Source organism: Sceloporus occidentalis, unplaced genomic scaffold (genome assembly GCF_023333645.1).
Source record: "Sceloporus occidentalis isolate IW3139 unplaced genomic scaffold, rSceOcc1.0.p SCAF_1, whole genome shotgun sequence".
Taxonomy (NCBI): Eukaryota; Metazoa; Chordata; class Lepidosauria; order Squamata; family Phrynosomatidae; genus Sceloporus; species Sceloporus occidentalis.
Window position 1 is genome coordinate 316,933,586 of NW_028316981.1, and position 12,681 is coordinate 316,946,266.

At 45.1% G+C, this 12,681-nt stretch overlaps 1 protein-coding gene across 1 annotated transcript in view; it reads left to right on the forward strand.

Annotated features, from left to right (window-relative positions):
* Positions 1–6,759, forward strand: part of LOC149324265 (AT-rich interactive domain-containing protein 3A-like) — a 115,701-nt gene extending 108,942 nt beyond the window's left edge. The window contains exons 6-8 of the mRNA XM_089488596.1: positions 679–948; positions 3,241–3,330; positions 6,623–6,759. Of these exons, the coding sequence (XP_089344722.1) occupies positions 679–948; positions 3,241–3,330; positions 6,623–6,759 (497 nt within the window). The remainder of the gene's footprint in view (positions 1–678; positions 949–3,240; positions 3,331–6,622) is intronic.
* The last annotated feature ends 5,922 nt before the right edge of the window (positions 6,760–12,681 follow it).

Here is a 12,681-nt window from a genome sequence, read left to right on the forward strand (position 1 = left end):
AAGTTTGCAGTCTAAAAAGACAAGACATAAAAGGAGAAGGGAATGGCAGTGGGGAAGGGGAGTAAGTCCAGTGGTATTTCCCTCCTCTGAGGCCTGGACCATGGCAGATGGATTGGAGGAAGGGCCCTTCTTCTTACTCAGGCTAGGATCAATGGAACTGGCTCGTCTCTCTCCCTCTGAGGGAGATGCTATTGGGTATGCTTTGATTGGGAGTTCCTGCATGACAAGGGGTTGGACTGGATGGTCTTTGTGGTCTCTTCCAACTCTACGATCCTATGAGGCCAGATGGCATTTGCTAATGGAATTCAAACTATATGTTTTAGACTTTGGAATTGCCTACCTAGTTACACGAAGAGATTCGACAGCTGAATATGCTGTCCGAATTTCAAAGAGCATTAAATACCAGTCTTTTCCAACAAGCTTATCCAAATGGTTAAATTCTGATTTTAAATATGGATCGTTTTATGTCTTATTTTATCCTTTTAAATTGATGTGTTTTTAACTGATGTGTTTCTTAGTAATGTTGAGCAACAGTGTGGGTAATCTGGATGAGCCAAGGGCCACAGAAACAGCCTTGAGGGCCACATTGTGCCCACCCATGGTCCTGACCCACAACCTCCCTACCTCACCTTCCTTCTTTGCATGACTCCCTCACCCCACTCCATCTTTCTCTTACAGAGGATAGCATCCTTTCCTCAGCGGTGTCCAGCCGCCTTGCCATCCCTGTTACTCTCACTGGGCATCACTTGGTGGCAGCGCAAGCAGCAGCGTCCCAGGCAGTTGCCCTGGAGCACTTGCGGGAGAAGCTGGAAACGGGCGAGCCTCCAGAGAAGAAGATGGCCCTGGTAGCTGAGGAACAACAACGCTTGGTCCAACAAGCCCTCCAACAGAACCTCCTGGCCATGGCCTCGCAGTTCCCGGTCAACATCAAGATCAACAATCGTGCTGGTGAGTCCTTTCTCCTGTGCAGCTGTCCCACAGGATCCCATCACTAAGGTGGCAGTGGAAAGCATCCTCACTACTTGGCTACATCAGTTTGGGAGCCCTTTAAGTGCCTTAGGCCTGTCCTGTCACACATTGGAGTTCTTAGCTTGGTGTCTGTCGTGGTTCTGGCTCCTTGTCACCAGGCAGATGGGTTTTAGAATCTCTTAAGCTTATCACATAGCACTTGCAGGAATGGGAATGTAACAGCATGGAATGGGAGGGAGAATGGGTGTTACCGCAAGAGAGAACGTCGCTGGTGCCACCAGGAGTCCCCAAGCTGTTCCCCATCTGTTTCATGGCAGCTGATTTTGAAGGACTATTTTGAACCATTCTTCAAAATTGGCTGCCAGGAACGGATGGGGAACAGGTTGGGGACTCCCGTCAGCATCGGTGGTGTTCCCTCCTGTGGTAACATTCATTCTCCCCCTGTTCCATGCTGTTTCATTCCATTCCCGTTCCTGCAAGTGCTGTGTGATAAACTTACTTGTCAGCATCGCCATCAAAAGTTAAAAGGTCTCCAGGGGCAGAGGGAGAGGTTTTCTGCATTCAGCAGGACCTGCTGGATAGTTTCTATTTAGCTTGGTAGGTCAAAGCTGGGAAAGGAGTAAACTCTCCATTTAACAAGTTGCTTGTAGAAGTCTACTTTGAAAAATTATGGTAGTCAAGTGGTTCTGTAGGCCACAGAAACAGCCTTGAGATCCACATGTGACCCATTAGTCATACTTTCCCAACACCTGCTTTAGGGGCATAGGAAGTGGCCTTAATAATAATAAATTTTAATTCTTACCTGCCTCCCCCCAAGGCTTGAAGCAGGATACAACATAGATTAAAACACTAAAAAACATTTAAACACATAAATTAAAACACATTAAAGATAGTAAATATTAAAATCATCCAACATAAAATTAAAAATATACCAGTTTAAAATTCATAGTTTAAAATTGACTGAGTAGGGCTGCTGGAAGAGATAGGTCTCTAATACTGTTTTAAATTCAGACTGCATGACTGGCAGGTTATTCCACATTCTAGGGGTGGCTGATGAAAAAGTCCTCTGGGTGCCAGCTGCCAGTTTAGTTCCCCCCAGAGGACCTAAAGTGAACTTATCATGGCAAGATTTTTTTTCTCTTGGTAACATTTGTTCTTCCTCTGAGGTTTGTAAGATTTGTTCTTCCTTTGCCTTCCTCTGAGGCTGAGAAAGTGAGATTTGCCCAAGTCACCCAGTGGGTCTCCATGGCTGAGTGGGGATCCAAACCTTGGTCTCCGGAGTCATAGTCCAATGCTGTAACCACCGCACTGTGATAGATTCACCATATTGTCATCATGAGTCGGAAACACAGTCAATAAGTCTGTGTCTTAAGATCCTTGAGGAAGAGCAGTTTTTTTAAAGTCCCACCACCAACACAGGTCCATCTGGTGAGAACCCAGGAGGAAGCCTTCTGGGTGGCTGCCTGGGGAACTCCCTGCCACCGGAGGTTCATCAGCTCCTTTTCTGTTCTCCTTTCTCCACCCGGCAAAGATTTTTATATTTAAAGAGGCATTTCATGATTTTAAGAAGGATCTTTTAATGGAGGTTGTGCATGCTGTTCTTTCAATTCCTATTGTTCCATTTGGTAAATGCTTTCATACCGTTCTAAACTGATGTTTTAATAGGATCGTTTATTTAAATAGTTTACTAAAATACCTTTTTATTATTTTAGCTGTTGTTGTTGCTGTTGTTTGCTTTCAAGTCATTTCTGACTTATGACAACCTTAAGGCCACCCTATCATGGGGTTTTCTTGGGCTGAGAGTGTGTGACTTGGCCAAAGTCACCCAGTAGGTTTCCATGGCCAAATTGAACCCTGCTTCCCAGAGTCATAATCCAACCACTTTGCCATGCTGGCTGTACAAAGTTGTACTTTGTTTTAATCTGTACACTAATCTTGGGTCTCATGGGTTAGAAGGAAAGAAGGCAGTTAGAAATAAAACCAGTCAGTCATAAATCTGTTAAGCTGTTTGGACACACTAGCTTGTGATGTGTGAGTTGGTGAAATGCCCACCTTTTGGTCATCGTAAATGATGGGCTTGCCTTGTGACAAACAATTCAGACATCCTACCTTTGGTGCACAGATCACATATCCGTGCAGTAGGGTTTTATGATACCCTCCTGCAGTGGTCGGGCACTTTCGGTGTGAACTTTGGGGCAGGTGCATTCTCTTCACTGTTTTCCTAAAGCCTTCCTGTCTTTCTTCTCTCTCCCACCCTCCAAACCTTTCCAGATGACAGACAGGAAGCTGCATTGAACCTGTCCACCAACGGCATTAGCAGCATCAACATGTCAATAGAAATAAATGGAGTTGTCTACACAGGTAAATAGAAGGGCCGCTCGCCTCGTGTAATTGAAGGCAGGAAATCCAATAAGTTATAGCCATGGCCCAGCTGCCGGTTTGATCTCTTCACTATAAAATCCATCATAATGAAGTGGGGGGGGGGGGGTTGCCATCTTTATCACCTTTTGCCAATAAAGCCCTTGGGGACCGATCTATGTATGTGGGTGCTTGGTTGTGGCCCCTCTAAAGCCCCTCTTAGAGAGCCCCGTGGCATGATCGCATGTCCTCTATGCTGTGCATGCACATCCAGTGATGTATATTTATAACACCCTTTTTGCCAAAGGGTGGAACTTCAGACTTACATAATCAAGTACAGAACCATAGAACATAACAGTTTAATATACTAAAAATGGAATCCCCGCCAGTCGTTGCCCATCTTGGCAACCTTAGGCTGACTCTTAATCTGATGAATCAAAGAGGAAGTTCTTCAACACTTTATGAAAATGAGTAAGAATTCTTATCCAGCCAGAAGTACAAAGGAAGACTGTTCTCCAAATGTGGAGCCAGATCCCTAAAGGCTTGCAGCCTTGACAGAGCCATACCTGTTAAGGTTTTCTTCCTGCTCCCCTGGTGTTTCCATGCTATTTGTTTTCCCGTGCAGAAATCTAAATTCTGAGATCACCTCCTTTCACTTTAAAAGGAAAACAAAAGACAAGTTTCTAGCGCCATGAATGGCAGAGACAAAACTGAAAATGCTGAGGGCTGGTGAAATCATAGGTGCCAGCCAGGCTGGGATAGCCAAGTGGCATGCCCTGCATAACTCCTTGCTCCACCTGGTGGCTTCCAAGTCGGTGGGATGGTCTTGGTGTTGGTGGCAAATCTACTCTGATTTTAAAATGAGCTATCCAAGCTGCAGAACTTTGCTAGATTCAACAGCTTGGGCAGCTCTTTGCAGATAACACTAAATTAGGGGAGGCAGCTAATACCCCAGAGGACAGGACCAGAATTCAAAATGGACTTCACAGATTAGAAAGCTGGGCCACAACTAACAAAATTAATTTCAACAGGGAGAAATGTAGGCAATAAAAATGAAAGGCACAGATATAGAATGGGTGACACCTGGCTTGACAGCAGTGCATGCAAAAAGGATCTAGGAGTCTTAGTGGACCACATGAATCAACAATGTGATGCAGCAGCTAAAAAAGCCAATGCAATTCTAGATTGCATCACTAGGAGTATAGTGTTTAGACTGAGGAAAGTAATAGCCCCACTCTATTCTCCTTTGATCAGACCTCATCTGGAATATTGTGTCCAGTTCTGATCACAAAAAGGATGTTGACAAAGTAGAGTTTGTCCAGAGGAGGGAGACCAAAATGGTGAAAGCTCTGGAAACCACCAAGCCCCATGAGGAGTGACTTAGGGAATTGGGTATGTTTAGCCTGAAGAAGAGAAAGTGAAGAAATGAAATGATAGCCCTGTTTAAATATTAAATAAAGCTTGTTTTCTGCTGCTCCAGAGACTAGGACCCAGAGCAATAGATTCAAGCTACAGATAAAGAGATTTCACTTAAACTTTAGGAAGAACTTTCTGATAGTAAGAGCTGTTTAACAGTGGAATGGGCTGCCTCAGACAGTGGTGGAGTCTCCTTCTTTGGAAGTTTTTAAGCAGAACCTGGATAGCCATCTGTCACTCAAAAAGAAGGCTTGGTTGGTGTCTTCCTGCATGCCAGAATGGGGCTGAGCTCAGTGGCCCTTGGGGTTTATGATTCTATGATTCTTTGAACTGCAGATGGAAACCCATGCTGCATTTGCCATCCCACTGACATAGAAGACACCATCTGATACTGTTTTGTATCATCTTTTTAGCAGCACAGAGTCATTACCATGCAACCCCTCCTTGACTGTCCCCATCTTCCTGGGTCTTCCTACGTAAGCTCCCTCACTTGACTGTCGGATGCACTTTCCTTAGCAGAGCAAACAACAAAGTAAAGTTGTCGACTTTGCAAATGGATGGTATCAAGGGGGACAGGGAAAGTGGGCAGCTTGTGTCAATGGGGTCAGAAGCCCAAACTTTCAGGGTGCTATCCATGAACAGCCAGAAAGACAAACAAATGGGTGCTTGAACAGATCAAGCCTGAAATCTCCTTGGAAGTCAAGATGATCAAATTGAGATTGCTATACTTTGGTCACATAACAAAAAGGCATGACTTGTTAGAAAAGACAATAATGCTAGGAAAAGTAGAATGCAGTAGAAAGAGAGGAAGATGGACACAATCAATCAGGGAGGTCATGGGAATGAATTTGCAGGACCCAGAAAGATGGAGAGTCCATCCCTTCTTGGGACAGTCCATTCCACTGTCTCTAAGCTCTTACTGGAAAGAAGTTCTTCCTAATGTCTAGGTGGTATCTGTTCTCTTGCAATTTGAAAGTCTAGGTGGTATCTATTCTCTTGCATGTTGTAGTTCCTGGAACAGCACAAAACAAGCTCACACCATCTTCTTTATGATATTTGGAGATGTTGGCCATGTCGCCTCTCAGTCTTCTCTAAGAGCCTTATTGCATTCTTAAACCAACCTCACAAGCAAACTAAAAGACATGCATTTCTGTTTCTTTTTCTCTCTCAGCATGGCATTTGTTCTTCCAGGTTGTAAAATTTTGGGAGAGTGTGGTAAAAGCATCATTTTTGCCAAATGGATTTTTCCAGCTTGGCAAATGGGACACTTTTACAACCCATTTCCAACCCTCTCCCACACTTTTACAATCTGACAAGAAGGAAAGTAAACAATGGCCTGATACAGACAGCCAAAATAAAGCTGCATCGAGTCACTTTGGAGATATGGTGTTTCAATGATGCATGCATCCTAAGAGTCCAGAAGCCGCACCAAAGCCACACTCCAGTCCTAAGGACTGGAGTGCAGCATTGGTGCAGCTTCCAGACTCTTAGGACAGATGCATCATTGAAACACCATATCTCCAAAGTGACTTGAAGCAGCTTTATTTTGGCTGTCTGTATAGGGCCAATGTTATGCGAATGTTGTCTTTTCGTATGCTAAACATACCCAGCTCCCCAAATCATTTTTTGTAAAGCTTTAGATTTCAAGACTAATCGCCTTGGTTGCCCTTCCTTGGACATGCTCCAGCTTATCAATATCCTTCTGGAATTCTGGGGCCCAAAACTGGACACAGTCTTTCAGTCTGATCAAAGCAGAATAGAATGGCAGTACAGTTTCTCACAATCAGGACTATATACACCTGTTGATACAATCTAGAATTGAATTGGCTTTTATGGCCACCGTCTCACAGTAACTTTTACTTTTCTCTTCCTCGGATAGGTGTGTTGTTTGCCCGAAGGTCTGGCATTCCTGGCAGCACTGCAAGCACCCACAGCCACATCAGCCCTGTGACATCGCAGAGCCAGCTGCTGTCCACAGCATCACGTGGTCACACTCCATCCAGCACCTCGCCCTGAGGGGAGATGCCCAGGAGCCTCCCTGACCCTTGCATCCCTTTGACTTGTTGCCAGCATCCTCAGACAGCAGAAAGGCGACACTCCTACACATCTGCGCCAGGGTGCAAGAGAAGGGGGCACCTGGGGTTTTGGCTCAGTGTGGACAGGTTTGCTGCACCCTCATGGGGTAGCATGCAAGTGAAACATCTGGTCAGGGCAGAGGTCGGGATGAAGAAATACACCAGAGTGGAAGGTGGGGGAAAGAACTTAAGGAAGAGCTGGGGTCTAAACTTTAGGCTGTATTGGGCCAGCTGTTTCTCCTTCATTTCTGATGGGCCTTTGATGAGGTTGCCCTTTGGACTCCCGAGAAGACCCAAGGGCAGTTTTGAGGTGGGGTGTACACAGATGTTGTGTGCATCCTCCCTTGTCCTTTGTCTCTCAGATATACATTGGCACTGGGATGGATGGTATCTTCTCAACACACACCACTCTCTCCCACTGCCATGTTATACTTCCTCTGACACCCCACCTATGATCCCCATTCCAGCCTTTGAGTTTATTGAATTTGCTACAGCTCCAACCAGTCAGAAGAACCTGGAGGAGAAGTTTGGCGGGGGTGGTGGTGCCTGACATCCCAACCTGTGCAGACTTGACTGATAACAACAAGGGGGGAAAGGAAGCAGCTAGGGGGAGAATTAATAGAGGAATGTGAAGGTAGACCCTACAGAGGTTGGAAGTGGGATCGGGGACAAGAATGGGGGGGGGAGGACCGTCTATTGTGGGATTGACCAGTGAGCAGAGCCAGGTGGAAGGACGCACATGCAGCACAACGAAGGTGAGGTTTTGTGAGTTGCACTTCTTGATAGGAATCAGTTTCCTCTTAACCCCACAGCCATTGTTCTTCATTCCCCCCTTCCATCTCCTTCTTCCCTGCAACTCGGATACCTCACTTTCACAAAGGAAGGGGATTACCCATCAGGGAACCAGCACACAAGCCCATGACCTTGGTGTCCTTTTCACAGTGCCAAACTTGGGGTCCAGGAAGGAGGACAGGCGGATAGCTTGGCCTCGTGGTGGTTAGACAGCTGTGGAGAGAGGCAACCAGATTTTGTCTCCTTTTGAGTCACTGGACTTTGGGGGGTGGCGGGTGGGATGGGGAGGGTGGGCAGGATGGGGCAGGGATCTCTTTTTGTGCTAGTGCAAAATTGTAAATGTACCAAAGAAAGAACTGATTTCATCTACCTCATGTTCTTTAAGATGTGCCAATGGGTAGGATGGAGGGTGCTGGATTTTCAGAATGGCACCTGTGAGGCATGGAATAAAGGAGAGGTAAAACCATCATCCAGACACTTAACGAACATGGCTGTTCACCACTGTGGAATCTGTAGCACAGTTGCGCCGGCCAGTGGCACAGACAAGCAAAGAGTTAAAAGACCCTTATTCTCCATTCCTGCCTTGGGTTCTCCTTCCCCAACTACTAGAAACAATCATGCTCTTGACCAAAGAAATGCTCTTTTCCTTCCCCCCCCCCATAGCTGAGCTACAAAGCAGCCTTCTGTGTTAGATTTTGGACATAGACATGATGCCGTTGCCATGTGACCACAGGAGCCAAGGATGGGCAGGAACTGGTGCATCACTGGGAGATACAGCTTTTGGAGGACTTCTCTCTGCAGAGGTGGATGTGGTCATAGCTGCCTCTCTCTGGGAAAGGACCTTAAGAAAGCCTTTTTATAGATCCTCAGAGAGACTGGAAAAAGCCTGGTCCAGACAGAACCATGGTTTGGGTACCAGTGCAGGTTAACCAGTTGGAAGCTCTTATACCAAAGGTTGAACCAACAATTGGGCACTTGGTTTTCATGCACACAAAGAAGGGGAGCTGGAAGGAAGCGGTTGACGATCTCATGTCTTGTCTTTTTCTCTGTCTTGTGTCTTTTCCCATCTTTCTCCTTCCTTGTGCAGTGACTGTGATGCTTTCCCTCCTGTCTTTATTCTCTCTTGCTTGGTTTCTTCTCTCTGTCCCTCTCTTTCTCTCTCTTGTTCTTTCCACCTTTTCCTTGTATGTTTTGGAGTCAATCCAGCACACCAAGTGGGACCTGGATTGTGGTGCTCAGGGGAATGAATGCAAGCATCGCTTGAGATAAGAAAAAAATAAATAAAAGTGGAAATAATTTTAAAAGATGCAAAGAGCAGAAGCGACTTTTCTTTTCATCTCAGTTTTTAGCCCATCCAGACCATTTGAAATGTTTCTGGCACACACACTGGATTGGCTGAGGCTGGGTTTCCTCATACCTGCAAAGCAATGCCACCTTCCTGAAATGCATCCGGACTTTTACCCAGTCAGAAAAAAAATGCCATTGTGGGAAAGTGTACAGTTGCAAGATGAATCTCCGCAGAGTTTCAGTTCAAATTTTTAAAGCAGAAAGGGGCAAAAGATGGCCTCCAGGGCCACCCAGGGGTCACAAAATGGCAATTGCCCCCCAAACTTTTTTTTGCCCCCAAATGCCTTGTAAAGGACATGTTAGGGCCTGTCTATTGTGCTTTTGGGTCTCAAGGATCTCAAAGGGGCCTCTTTTAATAACAAATAGAGGAAGTAACTTCTGCTCACTTTTTGTTAAAAAAGGCCTCTCCTAAAATGTCCCCCAAAATGCTGAAAATGTTCTCCAGGTCTCCCAGAGGGCACCTGGGGATGATTGGGGGGGGGGATTGTGTGGCCCTCCAAGATCTCTTTGCAGGGCTAAAGTGGCCCACAGTTTTTCATGGTTGCCTTCTCCTGTTTGAAAGAAACTGTGAAGATGCTGCAACTATTTGGGGGGATAAAATTTGGACTAAAATCTGGATCAGGGTCACTGTTCCCCCCCCCCCCCCCAGCCCCGGTGACATAGAAGCCAACAGACACCATTTGAAGAGTATTACAAAAACCCGTTGGAATTCTTTCACTGTCAAACAGGCAGAGATCATAGAGTCATAGAGTTGGGAGCGACCTCAAAGGCCACCCATTCTCATTGCATTCTGCCATGCAGGAGTACATGGTCAAAGCCAAAGCACTCCCTTTGACAGATGGCCACCCAACCTCTGTTTAAAAACCTTCATAGAAGAGGACTTTCCTTTTTGGCCTTTTAAAAGAATGGATTCATTTGAGGGTAACAATTCCAAGGCTCCTCTTAGGAATGAATTCTTGGTTGGACTTCTTACCCATTTGGCCAAGTATTCCCTATCCTTGTGTCAAGCCTGAAAAACCAGTGCGGGGGGGGGGGGGGAACAGACGACAAAATTTCCATTGCAGACTGGGGATTCTGGAAGCTGCAGTCTTCAATCCCCAAGCTTTGCTACTGAGTCACAGTGACTTGCTAACATCTCAGTCAAAGAAGGAATCTTTTCTTTCATCAGTTGCCCACCAGATAAGTTTGTGGCCCTCCCAATATTTCTAGACTGCAGCGCACAGCATCTCACTGGCTAAGGCTGATGGGAATTGCAATCTGGTAAGTCTGCAGGGCCACCAGTTGCCTATGTCTTTCCTGTGCTGTCTGTGTTATGTATCTCCAAATTGCCTGTTGACTTACAGTGACCCTACAAATTTCATAGCGTTTTCTTAAGGAATACTCAGAGGTGGTTTTTCCAGTTCTTTCCACTGAAATAGATAGCCTGCAGCACCAGGTGTTCATTGGTGGTCTCCCATCTATGTACTAAGCAGAGCTGAGCCTGCTTAGCTTCCAAGATCAGACGGAATCTGGTGCCTTCAGGGTATTTAGGCTTTACTCTCCCCTGTATTACCTGATAATTTTAACTGGAGATGTTGAGTTTTAAAGCTTGAGAAGCAAGGTGGGTGTTCTTCTGTTCAACTCACATTTGGTAGTAGTGGGGGAAATACATGCTTATTTATTTAGATAGTTATTTCCTGTCATCTTCTGTTGGAACACATTGAGCCCCTGCTCACAATCAACACAAATGTGACTGCAACACATTTCAAAATAAAAATGAAATGTAAGTAGAAATAGAACAACAGGACCAGCTAGCCACAGAGAACATGATCGTAGAACCCAGCTGTTTAGTAAGGATGGGGAAATCCCCTGGAAAAGAGTTGAAAGGACTTGGTGCCACTACAGAAAATACCCTCTTCCAAAAATCCTCCTACTATCTCGCAAGTGATGAGGAGACCCAAAACAAAACCCCAAGGACATAATGGAGAGCACAAGCTTTTAAAATACCAGCAGTTTGATCATCTTAGAGTTTTAGCTTGGATTCGGTCCAGGAGCAAACTGGAAGCCAAGGCATGTGTGTCAAAATTTGTCCGCGTCTTCTCCCAGGAACAATCCCTCTGTACATGGAGCGATGGGACAGGTGGAAGGCAGGTCCATTCAACAGGTGCAGCTTTCTCATTGCATGTAGTTTTCCTCATCTTGGAAGTGACCTGGTTGAACACTTATTATTGTATAGCTTCCCAGTGAAAGATAGGGATTCTGTAACGGAAGTAGTACCTGTTGGAATTCTTTCACTGTCAAACAGGCATTCATAGAGTCATAGAGTAGGGGGAGACCTCAAAGGCCACTCAATCTAATTACATTCTGCCATGCAGGAATCAAAGCAGTCCCTTTGACAGATGGCCTTCCAACCTCTGTCTAAAAACCTTCAAAGAAGGAGACTTCAAGGATATACAGTAATAAGTGATCAACCAAGTCAATTCCAAAGTGAGGAAAATTGCATACAAATCTAGGGATGGAGAAAGCTGCAACCATTGAATGGACCTGCCTTCCACCTGTCCCATCATCCATTATTATTATTATTATTATTATTATTATTATTATTATTATTATTTTCTTATATCCCACCTTTCTCCCAATATAGGGACTAAAGGTGGTGATCCATATTGATGACATCAATATACAGGGGGATTGTCTCTGGGAGAAGACGTGGGCAATTCTGAAACACTAGCCTTTGGCTTGTTCAAGTATTTGAAGGGGTGTCACATTGAGGATGGAGCAAGCTTGTTTTCTGCTGCTCCAGAGATTAGAACATGGAACAATGGATGCAAGCTCCAGGAAAAGAGATTCTATACTGGGAGGAACCTCTTGACAGTAAGGACTGTCGTACAGTGGAACACACTCCCTTGAAGGGTAGCGGAGTCTCCTTCTTTGGGGGTTGTTAAACAGAGGCTGGATGGCCATCTGATGGGGAGGCTTTCATTGTGATTTCCTGCATGGCTGTTCAGCATCTTTATCAATGACTTGGATTAAGGAATAGAGGGCATACTTATCAAATTTGCAGATGGCACCAAATTAGGAGTAGTAACTAATACCCCAGATCAAAATTCAAAATGACCTTAATGAATTAGAAAGCTGGATGGCCCTTGCGGTCTCTTCCAACTCTAGGATTCTATGCTTCCTCCATCCTCCATGGCAGCGTCTTCCACTGTTCCAGCTGTCAAACAGCTTTTACTGTCAGGAAGTTCTATGTGGCCATGTTCTAGAAGATTTTATTTCTGACATTTCACTGGCATCTGTGGCTGGCATCCTCAGAGAATTCCTGAAAAATCAGGAATAAACTCTTCTTGAACATGGCCACATAGCCCCAAAAACCCACAGTTTTTTCCCCCTGTGTTATGCTTGTAAATCTACATTCAGATAGTTAAGCGGTAGTTGTGCCATGTCACCCTTCTGCAGACTACTGACATTATGCAACCAGTGGCAAATCTGCATGTGCAGATCATATTCCTGCAGTCTCAGAGAAATTAAGGGGAACCTTGAGGGCATAAATGTGTTGTGTTGCACCATCCAAGCATGCACAACTACATGTGCAACAATTATGCTATGGAACTCTGCTTATGTAACTATGAACTAAATATGGATATTATACCATGGCTAGAAAAACACATCCACGTGCATAAAGGAAGCTATGACTATGCAAAACATCAACAGTATGCCAGCCCTAGTGCAAGATTCTACATTA